Raw genomic sequence first — 17,075 nt, forward strand, 5'->3', positions numbered from 1 at the left:
GTGGACCTTTTAGGTGAGTTACTCATGAAGGTAGTGGAACTTCTAAAAGAGTTCCTCTGGAAGATAGTGGACCTTTTGGGTGAATTACTCTTGAAGGTAGTGGACCTTATAGAAGAGTTCCTCGGGAAGATAGTGGACCTTTTGGATGAATTACTCTTGAAGGTAGTTAACCTTATGGAAGAGTTCCTCTGGAAGATAGTGGACCTTTTGGGTGAATTACTCTTGAAGGTAGTGGACCTTTTAGGTGAGTTACTCTTGAAGGTAGTGGACCTTATAGAAGAGTTCCTCTTGAAGATAGTGGACCTTTTAGGTGAATTACTCTTGAAGGTAGTGGACCTTATAGAAGAGTTCCTCTGGAAGATAGTGGACCTTTTAGGTGAGTTACTCTTGAAGGTAGTGGAACTTATAGAAGAGTTCCTCTGGAAGATAGTGGACCTTTTAGGTGAGTTATTCTTGAAGGTAGTGGAACTTATAGAGGAGTTCCTCTTGAAGATGGTGGACCTTTTGGGTGAATTACTCTTGAAGGTAGTGGACCTTATAGAAGAGTTCCTCTTGAAGATAGTGGACCTTTTAGGTGAGTGACTCTTGAAGGTAGTGGACCTTATAAAAGAGTTCCTCTTGAATATAGTGGACCTTTTAGGTGAATTAATCTTGAAGGTAGTGGAGCTTATAGAAGAGTTCCTCGGGAAGATAGTGGATCTTTGGGTGAATTACTCTTGAAGGTAGTGGACCTTATAGAAGAGTTCCTCTGGAAGATAGTGGACCTTTTGGGTGAATTACTCTAGAAGGTACTGGACCTTATAGAAGAGTTCTTCTTGAAGATAGTGGACCTATTGGGTGAATTACTCTTGAAGGTAGTGGACCTTATAGAAGAATTCCTCTTGAAGATAGTTGATCTTTTAGGTGAGTTACTCTTGAAGGTAGTGGACCTTATAGAATAGTTCCTCTTGAAGATAATGGACCTTTTAGGTGATTTTTTCTTGAAGGTAGTGGACCTTATAGATGAGTTCCTCTTGAAGATACTGGAACTTCTAGGTGAGTTACTCTTGAAGGTAGTGGACCTTATAGAAGAGTTCCTCTTGAAGATAGTGGACCTTTTGGGTGATTTACTCTTGAAGGTAGTGGACCTTATAGAAGAGTTCCTCTGAAAGATAGTGGACCTTTTGGGAGAATTACTCTTGAAGATAGTGGAGCTTATAGAAGAGTTCCTCTGGAAGATAGTGGACCTTTTAGGTGAGTTACTCTTGAAGGTAGTGGACCTTATAGAAGAGTTCCTCTTGAAGATAGTGGACCTTTTAGGTGAGTTACTCTTGAAGGTAGTGGACCTTATAAAAGAGTTCCTCTGAAAGATAGTGGACCTTTTAGGTGAGTTACTTTTGAAGGTAGTGGACCGTATAGAAGAGTTCCACTGGAAGATAGTGGACCTTTTAGGTGAGTTTCTCTCGAAGGCAGTGGACCTTTAGAAGAGTTCCTCTTGAAGATAGTGGACCTTTTAGGTGAGTTACTCCTGAAAGTAGTGGACCTTATAGAAGAGTTCCTCTGGAAGATAGTGGACCTATTGGGTGAATTACTCTTGAAGGTAGTGGACCTTATAGAAGAATTCCTCTGGAAGATAGTGGACCTTTTAGGTGAGTTTCTCATGAAGGTAGTGGACCTTATAGAGGAGTTCCTCTGGAAGATAGTGGACCTTTTGCGTGAATTACTCTTGAAGGTAGTGGACCTTATAGTATAATTCCTCTGGAAGATAGTGGACCTTTTAGGTGAGTTACTCATGAAGGTAGTGGACCTTATAGAGGAGTTCCTCTTGAAGATAGTGGACCTTTTAGGTGAGTTACTCTTGAAGGTAGTGAACCTTATAGAAGAGTTCCTCTGGAAGTTAGTGGACCTTTTGGGTGAATTACTCTTGAAGGTAGTGGTCCTTATAGAAGAGTTCCTCTGGAAGATAGTGGACCTTTTAGGTGAGTTACTCTTGAAGGTAGTGGACCTTAGAGAAGAGTTCCTCTGGAAGATAGTGGAGCTTTAAGGTGAATTACTCTTGAAGGTAGTGGACCTTATAGAAGAGTTCCTCTTGAAGATAGTGGACCTTTTAGGTGAGTTACTCTTGAAGGTAGTGGACCTTATGGAATAGTTCCTCTTAAAGATAGTGGACCTTTTAGGTGAATTATTCTTGAAGGTAGTGGAGCTTATAGATGAGTTCCTCTTGAAGATACTGGACCTTTTAGGTGAGTTACATTTGAAGGTAGTGGACCTTATAGAAGAGTTCCTCTTGAAGATAGTGGACCTTTTCGGTGAGTTACTCATGAAGGTAGTGGAGCTTCTAGAAGAGTCCCTCTGGAAGATAGTGGACCTTTTGGGTGAATTACTCTTGAAGGTAGTGGACCTTATAGAAGAGTTCCTCGGGAAGATAGTGGACCTTTTGGGTGAATTACTCTTTAAGGTAGTGGACCTTTTAGGTGAGTTACTCTTGAAGGTAGTGGACCTTATAGAAGAGTTCCTCTTGAAGATAGTGGACCTTTTAGGTGAATTACTCTTGAAGGTAGTGGACCTTATAGAAGAGTTCCTCTGGAAGATAGTGGACCTTTCAGGTGAGTTACTCTTGAAGGTAGTGGACCTTATAGAAGAGTTCCTCTGGAAGATAGTGGACCTTTTAGGTGAGTTATTCTTGAAGGTAGTGGACCTTATAGAGGAGTTCCTCTTGAAGATAGTGGACCTTTTGGGTGAATTACTCTTGAAGGTAGTGGACCTTATAGAAGAGTTCCTCTTGAAGATAGTGGACCTTTTAGGTGAGTTACTCTTGAAGGTTGTGGACCTTATAGAAGAGTTCCTCTTGAAGATAGTGGACCTTTCACGTGAATTAATCTCGAAGGTAGTGGAGCTTATAGAAAAGTTCCTCGGGAAGATAGTGGATCTTTGGTTGAATTACTCTTGAAGGTAGTGGACCTTATAGAAGAGTTCCTCTGGAAGATAGTGGACCTTTTGGGTGAATTACTCTTGAAGGTAGTGGACCTTATAGAAGAGTTACTCTTGAAGATAGTGGACCTATTGGGTGAATTACTCTTGAAGGTAATGGACCTTATAGAAGAATTCCTCTTGAAGATAGTGGACCTTTTAGGTGAGTTACTCTTGAAGGTAATGGACCTTATAGAAGAGTTCCTCTGGAAGATAGTGGACCTATTGGGTGAATTACTCTTGAAGGTAGTGGACCTTATAGAAGAATTCCTCTGGAAGATAGTGGACCTTTTAGGTGAGTTACTCATGAAGGTAGTGGACCTTATAGAGGAGTTCCTCTGGAAGATAGTGGACCTTTTGGGTGAATTACTCTTGAAGGCAGTGGACCTTATAGAAGAGTTCCTCTTGAAGATAGTGGACCTTTTTGGTGAGTTACTCTTGAAGGTAGTGGACCTTATAGAAGAGTTCCTCTGGAAGATAGTGGACCTTTTGGGTGAATTACTCTTGAAGGTAGTGGTCCTTATAGAAGAGTTCCTCTGGAAGATAGTGGACATTTTAGGTGAATTATTCTTGAAGACAGTGGACCTTATAGAAGAGTTCCTCTTGAAAATAGTGGACCTTTTTGGTGAGTTACTCTTGAAGGTAGTGGACCTTATAGAAGAGTTCCTCTGGAAGATAGTGGACCTTTTGGGTGAATTACTCTTGAAGGTAGTGGTCCTTATAGAAGAGTTCCTCTGGAAGATAGTGGACATTTTAGGTGAGTTACTCTTGAAGGTAGTGGACCTTATAGAAGAGTTCATCTTAAAGATAGTGGACCTTTTAGGTGAGTTACTCTTGAAGGAAGTGGACCTTATAGAAGAGTTCCTCTGAAAGATAGTGGACCTTTTAGGTGAGTTACTTTTGAAGGTAGTGGACCTTATTGAAGAGTTCCTCTGAAAGATAGTGGACCTTTTAGGTGAATTACTCTTGAAGGCAGTGGACCTTATAGAAGAGTTCCTCTTGAAGATAGTGGACCTTTTAGGTGAGTTACTCTTGAAAGTAGTGGACCTTATAGAAGAGTTCCTCTGGAAGATAGTGGACCTATTGGGTGAATTACTCTTGAAGGTAGTGGACCTTATCGAAGAATTCCTCTGGAAGATAGTGGACCTTTTAGGTGAGTTACTCATGAAGGTAGTGGACCTTATAGAGGAGTTCCTCTGGAAGATAGTGGACCTTTTGGGTGTATTACTCTTGAAGGTAGTGGACCCTATAGAAGAATTCCTCTGGAAGATAGTGGACCTTTTAGGTGAGTTACTCTTGAAGGTAATGGACCTTATAGAAGAGTTCCTCTGGAAGATAGTGGACCTATTGGGTGAATTACTCTTGAAGGTAGTGGACCTTATAGAAGAATTCCTCTGGAAGATAGTGGACCTTTTAGGTGAGTTACTCATGAAGGTAGTGGACCTTATAGAGGAGTTCCTCTGGAAGATAGTGGACCTTTTGGGTGAATTACTCTTGAAGGCAGTGGACCTTATAGAAGAGTTCCTCTTGAAGATAGTGGACCTTTTTGGTGAGTTACTCTTGAAGGCAGTGGACCTTATATAAGAGTTCCTCTGGAAGTTAGTGGACATTTTGGGCGAATTACTCTTGAAGGTAGTGGGCCTTATAGAAAAGTTCCTCTGGAAGATAGTGGACCTTTTAGGTGAGTTACTCTTGAAGGCAGTGGACCTTATAGAAGAGTTCCTCTTGAAGATAATGGACCTTTTGGGTGAGTTACTCTTGAAGGTAGTGGACCTTATAGAAGAGTTCCTCTGGAAGAGAGTGGACCTTTTGGGAGAATTACTCTTGAAGGTAGTGGACCTTATAGAAGAGTTCCTCTGGAAGATAGTGGACCTTTTAGGTGAGTTACTCATGAAGGTAGTGGACCTTATAGAAGAGTTCCTCTTGAAGATAGTGGACCTTTTAGGTGAGTTACTCTTGAAGGTAGTGGACCTTATAAAAGAGTTCCTCTGAAAGATAGTGGACCTTTTAGGTGAGTTACTTTTGAAGGTAGTGGACCTTATAGAAGAGTTCCTCTGGAAGATAGTGGACCTTTTAGGTGAGTTACTTTCGAAGGCAGTGGACCTTATAGAAGAGTTCCTCTTGAAGATAGTGGACCTTTTAGGTGAGTTACTCTTGAAAGTAGTGGACCTTATAGAAGAGTTCCTCTGGAGGATAGTGGACCTATTATGTGAGTTACTCTTGAAGGTAGTGGACCTTATAGAAGAGTTCCTGTTGAAGATAGTGGACCTTTTAGGTGAGTTACTCATGAAGGTAGTGGAACTTCTAAAAGAGTTCCTCTGGAAGATAGTGGACCTTTTGGGTGAATTACTCTTGAAGGTAGTGGACCTTATAGAAGAGTTCCTCGGGAAGATAGTGGACCTTTTGGATGAATTACTCTTGAAGGTAGTTAACCTTATGGAAGAGTTCCTCTGGAAGATAGTGGACCTTTTGGGTGAATTACTCTTGAAGGTAGTGGACCTTTTAGGTGAGTTACTCTTGAAGGTAGTGGACCTTATAGAAGAGTTCCTCTTGAAGATAGTGGACCTTTTAGGTGAATTACTCTTGAAGGTAGTGGACCTTATAGAAGAGTTCCTCTGGAAGATAGTGGACCTTTTAGGTGAGTTACTCTTGAAGTTAGTGGAACTTATAGAAGAGTTCCTCTGGAAGATAGTGGACCTTTTAGGTGAGTTATTCTTGAAGGTAGTGGAACTTATAGAGGAGTTCCTCTTGAAGATGGTGGACCTTTTGGGTGAATTACTCTTGAAGGTAGTGGACCTTATAGAAGAGTTCCTCTTGAAGATAGTGGACCTTTTAGGTGAGTGACTCTTGAAGGTAGTGGACCTTATAAAAGAGTTCCTCTTGAATATAGTGGACCTTTTAGGTGAATTAATCTTGAAGGTAGTGGAGCTTATAGAAGAGTTCCTCGGGAATATAGTGGATCTTTGGGTGAATTACTCTTGAAGGTAGTGGACCTTATAGAAGAGTTCCTCTAGAAGATAGTGGACCTTTTGGGTGAATTACTCTAGAAGGTACTGGACCTTATAGAAGAGTTCTTCTTGAAGATAGTGGACCTATTGGGTGAATTACTCTTGAAGGTAGTGGACCTTATAGAAGAATTCCTCTTGAAGATAGTTGATCTTTTAGGTGAGTTACTCTTGAAGGTAGTGGACCTTATAGAATAGTTCCTCTTGAAGATAATGGACCTTTTAGGTGATTTTTTCTTGAAGGTAGTGGACCTTATAGATGAGTTCCTCTTGAAGATACTGGAACTTCTAGGTGAGTTACTCTTGAAGGTAGTGGACCTTATAGAAGAGTTCCTCTTGAAGATAGTGGACCTTTTGGGTGATTTACTCTTGAAGGTAGTGGACCTTATAGAAGAGTTCCTCTGAAAGATAGTGGACCTTTTGGGAGAATTACTCTTGAAGATAGTGGAGCTTATAGAAGAGTTCCTCTGGAAGATAGTGGACCTTTTAGGTGAGTTACTCTTGAAGGTAGTGGACCTTATAGAAGAGTTCCTCTTGAAGATAGTGGACCTTTTAGGTGAGTTACTCTTGAAGGTAGTGGACCTTATAAAAGAGTTCCTCTGAAAGATAGTGGACCTTTTAGGTGATTTACTTTTGAAGGTAGTGGACCTTATAGAAGAGTTCCACTGGAAGATAGTGGACCTTTTAGGTGAGTTTCTCTCGAAGGCAGTGGACCTTTAGAAGAGTTCCTCTTGAAGATAGTGGACCTTTTAGGTGAGTTACTCCTGAAAGTAGTGGACCTTATAGAAGAGTTCCTCTGGAAGATAGTGGACCTATTGGTTGAATTACTCTTGAAGGTAGTGGACCTTATAGAAGAATTCCTCTGGAAGATAGTGGACCTTTTAGGTGAGTTTCTCATGAAGGTAGTGGACCTTATAGAGGAGTTCCTCTGGAAGATAGTGGACCTTTTGCGTGAATTACTCTTGAAGGTAGTGGACCTTATAGTATAATTCCTCTGGAAGATAGTGGACCTTTTAGGTGAGTTACTCATGAAGGTAGTGGACCTTATAGAGGAGTTCCTCTTGAAGATAGTGGACCTTTTAGGTGAGTTACTCTTGAAGGTAGTGAACCTTATAGAAGAGTTCCTCTGGAAGTTAGTGGACCTTTTGGGTGAATTACTCTTGAAGGTAGTGGTCCTTATAGAAGAGTTCCTCTGGAAGATAGTGGACCTTTTAGGTGAGTTACTCTTGAAGGTAGTGGACCTTATAGAAGAGTTCCTCTGGAAGATAGTGGAGCTTTAAGGTGAATTACTCTTGAAGGTAGTGGACCTTATAGAAGAGTTCCTCTTGAAGATAGTGGACCTTTTAGGTGAGTTACTCTTGAAGGTAGTGGACCTTATAGAATAGTTCCTCTTAAAGATAGTGGACCTTTTAGGTGAATTATTCTTGAAGGTAGTGGAGCTTATAGATGAGTTCCTCTTGAAGATACTGGACCTTTTAGGTGAGTTACATTTGAAGGTAGTGGACCTTATAGAAGAGTTCCTCTTGAAGATAGTGGACCTTTTCGGTGAGTTACTCATGAAGGTAGTGGAGCTTCTAGAAGAGTCCCTCTGGAAGATAGTGGACCTTTTGGGTGAATTACTCTTGAAGGTAGTGGACCTTATAGAAGAGTTCCTCGGGAAGATAGTGGACCTTTTGGGTGAATTACTCTTTAAGGTAGTGGACCTTTTAGGTGAGTTACTCTTGAAGGTAGTGGACCTTATAGAAGAGTTCCTCTTGAAGATAGTGGACCTTTTAGGTGAATTACTCTTGAAGGTAGTGGACCTTATAGAAGAGTTCCTCTGGAAGATAGTGGACCTTTCAGGTGAGTTACTCTTGAAGGTAGTGGACCTTATAGAAGAGTTCCTCTGGAAGATAGTGGACCTTTTAGGTGAGTTATTCTTGAAGGTAGTGGACCGTATAGAGGAGTTCCTCTTGAAGATAGTGGACCTTTTGGGTGAATTACTCTTGAAGGTAGTGGACCTTATAGAAGAGTTCCTCTTGAAGATAGTGGACCTTTTGGGTGAGTTACTCTTGAAGGTTGTGGACCTTATAGAAGAGTTCCTCTTGAAGATAGTGGACCTTTCAGGTGAATTAATCTCGAAGGTAGTGGAGCTTATAGAAGAGTTCCTCGGGAAGATAGTGGATCTTTGGTTGAATTACTCTTGAAGGTAGTGGACCTTATAGAAGAGTTCCTCTGGAAGATAGTGGACCTTTTGGGTGAATTACTCTTGAAGGTAGTGGACCTTATAGAAGAGTTACTCTTGAAGATAGTGGACCTATTGGGTGAATTACTCTTGAAGGTAGTGGACCTTATAGAAGAATTCCTCTTGAAGATAGTGGACCTTTTAGGTGAGTTACTCTTGAAGGTAATGGACCTTATAGAAGAGTTCCTCTGGAAGATAGTGGACCTATTGGGTGAATTACTCTTGAAGGTAGTGGACCTTATAGAAGAATTCCTCTGGAAGATAGTGGACCTTTTAGGTGAGTTACTCATGAAGGTAGTGGACCTTATAGAGGAGTTCCTCTGGAAGATAGTGGACCTTTTGGGTGAATTACTCTTGAAGGCAGTGGACCTTATAGAAGAGTTCCTCTTGAAGATAGTGGACCTTTTTGGTGAGTTACTCTTGAAGGTAGTGGACCTTATAGAAGAGTTCCTCTGGAAGATAGTGGACCTTTTGGGTGAATTACTCTTGAAGGTAGTGGTCCTTATAGAAGAGTTCCTCTGGAAGATAGTGGACATTTTAGGTGAATTACTCTTGAAGGCAGTGGACCTTATAGAAGAGTTCCTCTTGAAAATAGTGGACCTTTTTGGTGAGTTACTCTTGAAGGTAGTGGACCTTATAGAAGAGTTCCTCTGGAAGATAGTGGACCTTTTGGGTGAATTACTCTTGAAGGTAGTGGTCCTTATAGAAGAGTTCCTCTGGAAGATAGTGGACATTTTAGGTGAGTTACTCTTGATGGTAGTGGACCTTATAGAAGAGTTCCTCTTAAAGATAGTGGACCTTTTAGGTGAGTTACTCTTGAAGGAAGTGGACCTTATAGAAGAGTTCCTCTGAAAGATAGTGGACCTTTTAGGTGAGTTACTTTTGAAGGTAGTGGACCTTATAGAAGAGTTCCTCTGAAAGATAGTGGACCTTTTAGGTGAGTTACTCTTGAAGGCAGTGGACCTTATAGAAGAGTTCCTCTTGAAGATAGTGGACCTTTTAGGTGAGTTACTCATGAAAGTAGTGGACCTTATAGAAGAGTTCCTCTGGAAGATAGTGGACCTATTGGGTGAATTACTCTTGAAGGTAGTGGACCTTATCGAAGAATTCCTCTGGAAGATAGTGGACCTTTTAGGTGAGTTACTCATGAAGGTAGTGGACCTTATAGAGGAGTTCCTCTGGAAGATAGTGGACCTTTTTGGTGTATTACTCTTGAAGGTAGTGGACCCTATAGAAGAATTCCTCTTGAAGATAGTGGACCTTTTAGGTTAGTTACTCTTGAAGGTAATGGACCTTATAGAAGAGTTCCTCTGGAAGATAGTGGACCTATTGGGTGAATTACTCTTGAAGGTAGTGGACCTTATAGAAGAATTCCTCTGGAAGATAGTGGACCTTTTAGGTGAGTTACTCATGAAGGTAGTGGACCTTATAGAGGAGTTCCTCTGGAAGATAGTGGACCTTTTGGGTGAATTACTCTTGAAGGCAGTGGACCTTATAGAAGAGTTCCTCTTGAAGATAGTGGACCTTTTTGGTGAGTTACTCATGAAGGCAGTGGACCTTATATAAGAGTTCCTCTGGAAGTTAGTGGACATTTTGGGCGAATTACTCTTGAAGGTAGTGGGCCTTATAGAAAAGTAACTCTGGAAGATAGTGGACCTTATAGGTGAGTTACTCTTGAAGGTAGTGGACCTTATAGAAGAGTTCCTCTGGAAGATAGTGGACCTATTGGGTGAATTACTCTTGAAGGTAGTGGACCTTATAGAAGAATTCCTCTGGAAGATAGTGGACCTTTTAGGTGAGTTACTCATGAAGGTAGTGGACCTTATAGAGGAGTTCCTCTTGAAGATAGTGGACCTTTTAGGTGAGTTACTCATGAAGGTACTGGACCTTATAGAAGAGTTCCTCTTGAAGATAGTGGAGCTTTTAGGTGAATTACTCTTGAAGGTAGTGGACCTTATAGAAGAGTTCCTCTTGAAGATAGTGGACCTTTTAGGTGAGTTACTCTTGAAGGTAGTGGACCTTATAGAATAGTTCCTCATGAAGATAGTGGACCTTTTAGGTGAATTATTCTTGAAGGTAGTGGAGCTTAGAGATGAGTTCCTCTTGAAGATACTGGACCTTTTAGGTGAGTTACTCTTGAAGGTAGTGGACCTTATAGAAGAGTTTCTCTTGAAGATAGTGGACCTTTTAGGTGAGTTACTCATGAAGGTAGTGGAACTTCTAAAAGAGTTCCTCTGGAAGATAGTGGACCTTTTGGGTGAATTACTCTTGAAGGTAGTGGACCTTATAGAAGAGTTCCTCGGGAAGATAGTGGACCTTTTGGATGAATTACTCTTGAAGGTAGTTAACCTTATGGAAGAGTTCCTCTGGAAGATAGTGGACCTTTTGGGTGAATTACTCTTGAAGGTAGTGGACCTTTTAGGTGAGTTACTCTTGAAGGTAGTGGACCTTATAGAAGAGTTCCTCTTGAAGATAGTGGACCTTTTAGGTGAATTACTCTTGAAGGTAGTGGACCTTATAGAAGAGTTCCTCTGGAAGATAGTGGACCTTTTAGGTGAGTTACTCTTGAAGGTAGTGGACCTTATAGAAGAGTTCCTCTGGAAGATAGTGGACCTTTTGGGTGAATTACTCTTGAAGGTAGTGGACCTTATAGAAGAGTTACTCTTGAAGATAGTGGACCTATTGGGTGAATTACTCTTGAAGGTAGTGGACCTTATAGAAGAATTCCTCTTGAAGATAGTGGACCTTTTAGGTGAGTTACTCTTGAAGGTAATGGACCTTATAGAAGAGTTCCTCTGGAAGATAGTGGACCTATTGGGTGAATTACTCTTGAAGGTAGTGGACCTTATAGAAGAATTCCTCTGGAAGATAGTGGACCTTTTAGGTGAGTTACTCATGAAGGTAGTGGACCTTATAGAGGAGTTCCTCTGGAAGATAGTGGACCTTTTGGGTGAATTACTCTTGAAGGCAGTGGACCTTATAGGAGAGTTCCTCTTGAAGATAGTGGACCTTTTTGGTGAGTTACTCTTGAAGGTAGTGGACCTTATAGAAGAGTTCCTCTGGAAGATAGTGGACCTTTTGGGTGAATTACTCTTGAAGGTAGTGGTCCTTATAGAAGAGTTCCTCTGGAAGATAGTGGACATTTTAGGTGAATTACTCTTGAAGGCAGTGGACCTTATAGAAGAGTTCCTCTTGAAAATAGTGGACCTTTTTGGTGAGTTACTCTTGAAGGTAGTGGACCTTATAGAAGAGTTCCTCTGGAAGATAGTGGACCTTTTGGGTGAATTACTCTTGAAGGTAGTGGTCATTATAGAAGAGTTCCTCTGGAAGATAGTGGACATTTTAGGTGAGTTACTCTTGAAGGTAGTGGACCTTATAGAAGAGTTCCTCTTAAAGATAGTGGACCTTTTAGGTGAGTTACTCTTGAAGGAAGTGGACCTTATAGAAGAGTTCCTCTGAAAGATAGTGGACCTTTTAGGTGAGTTACTTTTGAAGGTAGTGGACCTTATAGAAGAGTTCCTCTGAAAGATAGTGGACCTTTTAGGTGAGTTACTCTTGAAGGTAGTGGACCTTATAGTAGAGTTCCTCTGGAAGATAGTGGACCTTTTAGGTGAGTTACTCTTGAAAGTAGTGGACCTTATAGAAGAGTTCCTCTGGAAGATAGTGGACCTATTGGGTGAATTACTCTTGAAGGTAGTGGACCTTATCGAAGAATTCCTCTGGAAGATAGTGGACCTTTTAGGTGAGTTACTCATGAAGGTAGTGGACCTTATATAGGAGTTCCTCTGGAAGATAGTGGACCTTTTGGGTGTATTACTCTTGAAGGTAGTGGACCCTATAGAAGAATTCCTCTTGAAGATAGTGGACCTTTTAGGTGAGTTACTCTTGAAGGTAATGGACCTTATAGAAGAGTTCCTCTGGAAGATAGTGGACCTATTGGGTGAATTACTCTTGAAGGTAGTGGACCTTATAGAAGAATTCCTCTGGAAGATAGTGGACCTTTTAGGTGAGTTACTCATGAAGGTAGTGGACCTTATAGAGGAGTTCCTCTGGAAGATAGTGGACCTTTTGGGTGAATTACTCTTGAAGGCAGTGGACCTTATAGAAGAGTTCCTCTTGAAGATAGTGGACCTTTTTGGTGAGTTACTCTTGAAGGCAGTGGACCTTATATAAGAGTTCCTCTGGAAGTTAGTGGACATTTTGGGCGAATTACTCTTGAAGGTAGTGGGCCTTATAGAAAAGTTCCTCAGGAAGATAGTGGACCTTTTAGGTGAGTTACTCTTGAAGGTAGTGGACCTTATAGAAGAGTTCCTCTGGAAGATAGTGGACCTTTTAGGTGAGTTATTAATGAAGGTAGTGGACCTTATAGAGGAGTTCTTCAGGAAGATAGTGGACCTTCTAGGTGAATTACTCTTGAAGGTAGTGGACTTTATAGAAGAGTTCCTCTTGAAGATAGTGGACCTTTTAGGTGAGTTACTCATGAAGGTACTGGACCTTATAGAAGAGTTCCTCTTGAAGATAGTGGAGCTTTTAGGTGAATTACTCTTGAAGGTAGTGGACCTTATAGAAGAGTTCCTCTTGAAGATAGTGGACCTTTTAGGTGAGTTACTCTTGAAGGTAGTGGACCTTATAGAATAGTTCCTCATGAAGATAGTGGACCTTTTAGGTGAATTATTCTTGAAGGTAGTGGAGCTTAGAGATGAGTTCCTCTTGAAGATACTGGACCTTTTAGGTGAGTTACTCTTGAAGGTAGTGGACCTTATAGAAGAGTTTCTCTTGAAGATAGTGGACCTTTTAGGAGAGTTACTCATGAAGGTAGTGGAGCTTCTAGAAGAGTTCCTCTGGAAGATAGTGGCCCTTTTGGGTGAATTACTCTTGAAGGTAGTGGACCTTATAGAAGAGTTCCTCGGGAAGATAGTGAACCTTTTGGATGAATTATTCTTGAAGGTAGTTAACCTTATAGAAGAGTTCCTCTGGAAGATAGTGGACCTTTTGGGTGAATTACTCTTGAAGGTAGTGGACCTTTTAGGTGAGTTACTCTTGAAGGTAGTGGACCTTATAGAAGAGTTCCTCTTGAAGATAGTGGACCTTTTAGGTGAATTACTCATGAAGGTAGTGGACCTTATAGAAGAGTTCCTCTGGAAGATAGTGGACCTTTTAGGTGAGTTACTCTTGAAGGTAGTGGACCTTATAGAAGAGTTCCTCTGGAAGATAGTGGACCTTTTAGGTGAGTTATTCTTGAAGGTAGTGGACCTTATAGAGGAGTTCTTCTTGAAGTTAGTGGACCTTTTGCGTGAATTACTCTTGAAGGTAGTGGACCTTATAGAAGAGTTCCTCTGGAAGATAGTGGACCTTTTAAGTGAATTACTCTTGAAGGTAGTGGACCTTATAGAAGAGTTCCTCTTGAAGATAGTGGACCTATTGGGTGAATTACTCTTGAAGGTAGTGGACCTTATAGAAGAATTCCTCTTGAAGATAGTGGACCTTTTAGGTGAGTTACTCTTGAAGGTAATGGACCTTATAGAAGAGTTCCTCTGGAAGATAGTGGACCTATTGGGTGAATTACTCTTGAAGGTAGTGGACCTTATAGAAGAATTCTTCTGGAAGATAGTGGACCTTTTAGCTGAGTTACTCATGAAGGTAGTGGACCTTATAGAGGAGTTCCTCTGGAAGATAGTGGACCTTTTGGGTGAATTACTCTTGAAGGCAGTGGACCTTATAGAAGAGTTCCTCTTGAAGATAGTGGACCTTTTGGGTGAGTTACTCTTGAAGGTAGTGGACCTTATAGAAGAGTTCCTCTGGAAGATAGTGGACCTTTTGGGTGAATTACTCTTGAAGGTAGTGGACCTTATAGAAGAGTTCCTCTGGAAGATAGTGGACATTTTAGGTGAGTTACTCTTGAAGGTAGTGGACCTTATAGAAGAGTTCCTCTTGAAGATAGTGGACGTTTTAGGTGAGTTACTCTTGAAGGTAGTGGACCTTATAGAAGAGTTCCTCTGAAAGATAGTGGACCTTTTAGGTGAGTTACTTTTGAAGGTAGTGGACCTTATAAAAGAGTTCCTCTGAAAGATAGTGGACCTTTTAGGTGAGTTACTCCTGAAGGCAGTGGACCTTATAGAAGTGTTCCTCCTGAAGATAGTGGACCTTTTAGGTGAGTTACTCTTGAAAGTAGTGGACCTTATAGAAGAGTTCCTTTGGAAGATAATGGACCTATTGGGTGAATTACTCTTGAAGGTAGTGGACCTTATAGAAGAATTCCTCTGGAAGATAGTGGACCTTTTAGGTGAGTTACTCATGAAGGTAGTGGACCTTATAGAGGAGTTCCTCTGGAAGATAGTGGACCTTTTGGGTGAATTACTCATGAAGGTAGTGGACCTTATAGAAGAGTTCCTCTTGAAGATAGTGGACCTTTTAGGTGAGTTACTCTTGAAGGCAGTGGACCTTATATAAGAGTTCCTCTGGAAGTTAGTGGACATTTTGGGTGAATTACTCTTGAAGGTAGTGGGCCTTATAGAAAAGTTCCTCTGGAAGATAGTGGACCTTTTAGGTGAGTTACTCTTGAAGGTAGTGGACCTTATAGAAGAGTTCCTCTGGAAGATAGTGGACCTTTTAGGTGAGTTATTCATGAAGGTAGTGGACCTTATAGAGGAGTTCCTTTGGAAGATAGTGGACCTTCTAGGTGAATTACTCTTGAAGGTAGTGGACCTTATAGAAGAGTTCCTCTTGAAGATAGTGGACCTTTTAGGTGAGTTACTCTTGAAGGTAGTGGACCTTATAGAAGAGTTCCTCTTGAAGATAGTGGACCTTTTAGGTGAATTATTCTTGAAGGTAGTGGAGCTTATAGAAGATTTCCTCGGGAAGATAGTGGATCTTTGGGTGAATTACTCCTGAAGGTAGTGGACCTTATAGAAGAGTTCCTCTGGAAGATAGTGGACCTTTTAGGTGAGTTACTCTTGAAGGTAGTGGACCTTATAGAAGAGTTCCTCTGGAAGATAGTGGACCTTTAAGGTGAGTTATTCTTGAAGGTAGTGGACCTTATAGAGGAGTTCCTCTTGAAGATAGTGGACCTTATAGGTGAGTTATTCTTGAAGGTAGTGGATCTTATAGAAGATTTCCTCTTCAAGATGGTGGACATTATGAAAGAGGTTCTCTTCACGATAGTGGAACTTGAAGATAGTGGACCTTATAGAAGAGTTCCTCTTTAAGATGGTGGAACTTATAGAAGAGTTAATTTTTGCAGATCAGTTTTGTCTCTCGAGATGGGAACACGAAGGTGTTAATAAGGCTAATGAGAGAGAGAGAGAGAGAGAGAAGAGAGAGAGAGGAGAGAGAGAGAGAGACTATAAACAGTTCTTGTGAAATCACCACTATAATTTTATTTCTTTAAAGATTTTATATATTTTGCTTGGTTATATTATAGTTATGGTTGTTATCATAGTTGTTATAATGCCAAAATCCAGACGTAAAATGAAATAAGTATATTAATAAATCAATATGATTTCCGAATGTATTTTAAAATGACAATTCTCTGGCAACGGAATCCAGTTGAACTGAAAACACAAAGGGAAAACAAATGATGACTCAAACTCTATTTTTGAAAAAAAAAAAATTATTGGACACAATTCTAGATTCCAATTGGACTTTCCGGTGAGAGAAGAGAGAGAGAGAGAGAGAGAGAGAGAGAGAGAGAGAGAGAGAATCACCTATATATATATATATATATATATATATAAATATATATATATATATATATATATATATATATATATATATATATATATGTATATATATATACATATATATGTATATATATATGTATATATATTTATATATATATATATATATATATATACATATATATATATATATATATATATGTGTGTGTGTGTGTGTGTGTACATATATATATATATATATATACATATATATATATATATATATATATAATTCGATCTTTATACTTTACAGTTGTTCCAAGATGCAGGATATTAAAAACCACTTTTTTCTAGAATATCGAGTCGAGTAATTATCTGTCAATCAATTGTAAGGTAGAGAGAGAGAGAGAGAGAGAGAGAGAGAGAGAGAGAGAGTTCTTGTTTAATGTAAATATGGAAATAAATGAATTGGAACAAGTTTCAAGGGAAAGCTGAACGTGACCAAAAAAAGTATACACACACATACGCACACACGCACACACACACGCACACATACACACACACACACACACACACACATATATATATATACATACATATATATATATATATATATATATGCTGTATATATATATTCATCAGCCGTTACTAGTACGCTGCAGGACAAAGGCCTCAGACATGTCCATCAAATAGTGTCAATTTATGATCTTTCAGCTTCAGTTTATACCAGCAAATTTTCTTAGTTCGTCAATCCATTGACTTGATTATTATGAAAATAGTATATCATAAACAAAAGCAATTCTGTTATTTATAAGGAATTATATTCTGTTTTCCTTCGTTCTATGTGATTTGTTGTACAGTTTACCTATTTAAAATATATATTTTTCATTCATCTTTTTTATTTGATGATTTATCATATACTCGTTCTATAGACCACCAGCCAGCCTATTGTACTTCCCTATTGGTAACGTCCCTTTATAGCGACCTGTCGGACTGGGGTTCGAGACCCTTTCAACTTTCATAGTTTCTTGTAGTGTCTTCAAACTCGCCTTCCACGTGAGCTGGGGAAGCCTATAGGTCTACCTGCTGAGTTATCAGCAGCCATTGCCTGGATCTCCCTGTTCCTAGCTTGATGGAGAGGAAGCTTGGGAGCTGATCATATGTATATATAGCCAGTCTCTGGGTCATCGTACTGTTCATTGCCTTTGTCACTCATGGGCGACCTTTAAACCTTGGAATGGA

The 17,075-nt window shown here is 40.1% G+C and overlaps 3 protein-coding genes across 3 annotated transcripts; all 3 read left to right on the forward strand.

Annotated features, from left to right (window-relative positions):
• Positions 1–956: 956 nt before the first annotated feature.
• On the forward strand, positions 957–9,515 carry LOC137626702 (uncharacterized). Its single transcript, XM_068357709.1, has 11 exons — positions 957–1,035; positions 1,119–1,233; positions 1,453–1,579; positions 2,174–2,453; positions 4,058–4,234; positions 4,553–4,828; positions 4,961–5,455; positions 6,330–6,444; positions 6,664–6,839; positions 7,434–7,664; positions 9,397–9,515. Exons 1-11 carry the CDS (start codon positions 957–959, stop codon positions 9,513–9,515), a joined length of 2,190 nt encoding a protein of 729 aa, XP_068213810.1.
• A 469-nt stretch (positions 9,516–9,984) lies between these two features.
• Positions 9,985–12,816, forward strand: LOC137626703 (uncharacterized). Its single transcript, XM_068357710.1, has 3 exons — positions 9,985–10,171; positions 10,304–10,600; positions 12,371–12,816. Exons 1-3 carry the CDS (start codon positions 9,985–9,987, stop codon positions 12,814–12,816), a joined length of 930 nt encoding a protein of 309 aa, XP_068213811.1.
• A 6-nt stretch (positions 12,817–12,822) lies between these two features.
• Positions 12,823–15,383, forward strand: LOC137626704 (NADH-ubiquinone oxidoreductase chain 5-like). The gene is made up of 5 exons (XM_068357711.1): positions 12,823–13,339; positions 14,264–14,593; positions 14,726–14,923; positions 15,007–15,120; positions 15,208–15,383. Exons 1-5 carry the CDS (start codon positions 12,823–12,825, stop codon positions 15,381–15,383), a joined length of 1,335 nt encoding a protein of 444 aa, XP_068213812.1.
• Positions 15,384–17,075: the final 1,692 nt, after the last annotated feature.

The sequence above is a fragment of the Palaemon carinicauda genome, chromosome 34 (genome assembly GCF_036898095.1).
Source record: "Palaemon carinicauda isolate YSFRI2023 chromosome 34, ASM3689809v2, whole genome shotgun sequence".
In the NCBI taxonomy this organism is placed as follows: domain Eukaryota; kingdom Metazoa; phylum Arthropoda; class Malacostraca; order Decapoda; family Palaemonidae; genus Palaemon; species Palaemon carinicauda.

Excerpts from the sequence above, each read along its gene's own strand:
- LOC137626702 (XM_068357709.1), top strand. The coding sequence starts at position 957 with ATGGACCTTTTAGGTGATTTTTTCTTGAAGGTAGTGGACCTTATAGAT. Across the intron at positions 1,036-1,118 it reads GAAGATACTGGAACTTCTAG|GTAGTGGACCTTATAGAAGA; the intron begins GTGAGTTACTCT and ends TTACTCTTGAAG. Across the intron at positions 1,234-1,452 it reads GAAGATAGTGGACCTTTTAG|TGGACCTTTAGAAGAGTTCC; the intron begins GTGAGTTACTCT and ends TCTCGAAGGCAG.
- LOC137626703 (XM_068357710.1), top strand. The coding sequence starts at position 9,985 with ATGAAGGTAGTGGACCTTATAGAGGAGTTCCTCTTGAAGATAGTGGAC. Across the intron at positions 10,172-10,303 it reads GAAGATAGTGGACCTTTTAG|GTGAGTTACTCTTGAAGGTA; the intron begins GTGAGTTACTCT and ends TGGACCTTTTAG. Across the intron at positions 10,601-12,370 it reads GAAGGTAGTGGACCTTTTAG|TGGACATTTTGGGCGAATTA; the intron begins GTGAGTTACTCT and ends TCTGGAAGTTAG.
- LOC137626704 (XM_068357711.1), top strand. The coding sequence starts at position 12,823 with ATGAAGATAGTGGACCTTTTAGGTGAATTATTCTTGAAGGTAGTGGAG. Across the intron at positions 14,924-15,006 it reads GAAGATAGTGGACCTTTTAG|GTAGTGGAGCTTATAGAAGA; the intron begins GTGAGTTACTCT and ends TTATTCTTGAAG. Across the intron at positions 15,121-15,207 it reads GAAGATAGTGGACCTTTTAG|TGGACCTTATAGAGGAGTTC; the intron begins GTGAGTTACTCT and ends TCTTGAAGGTAG.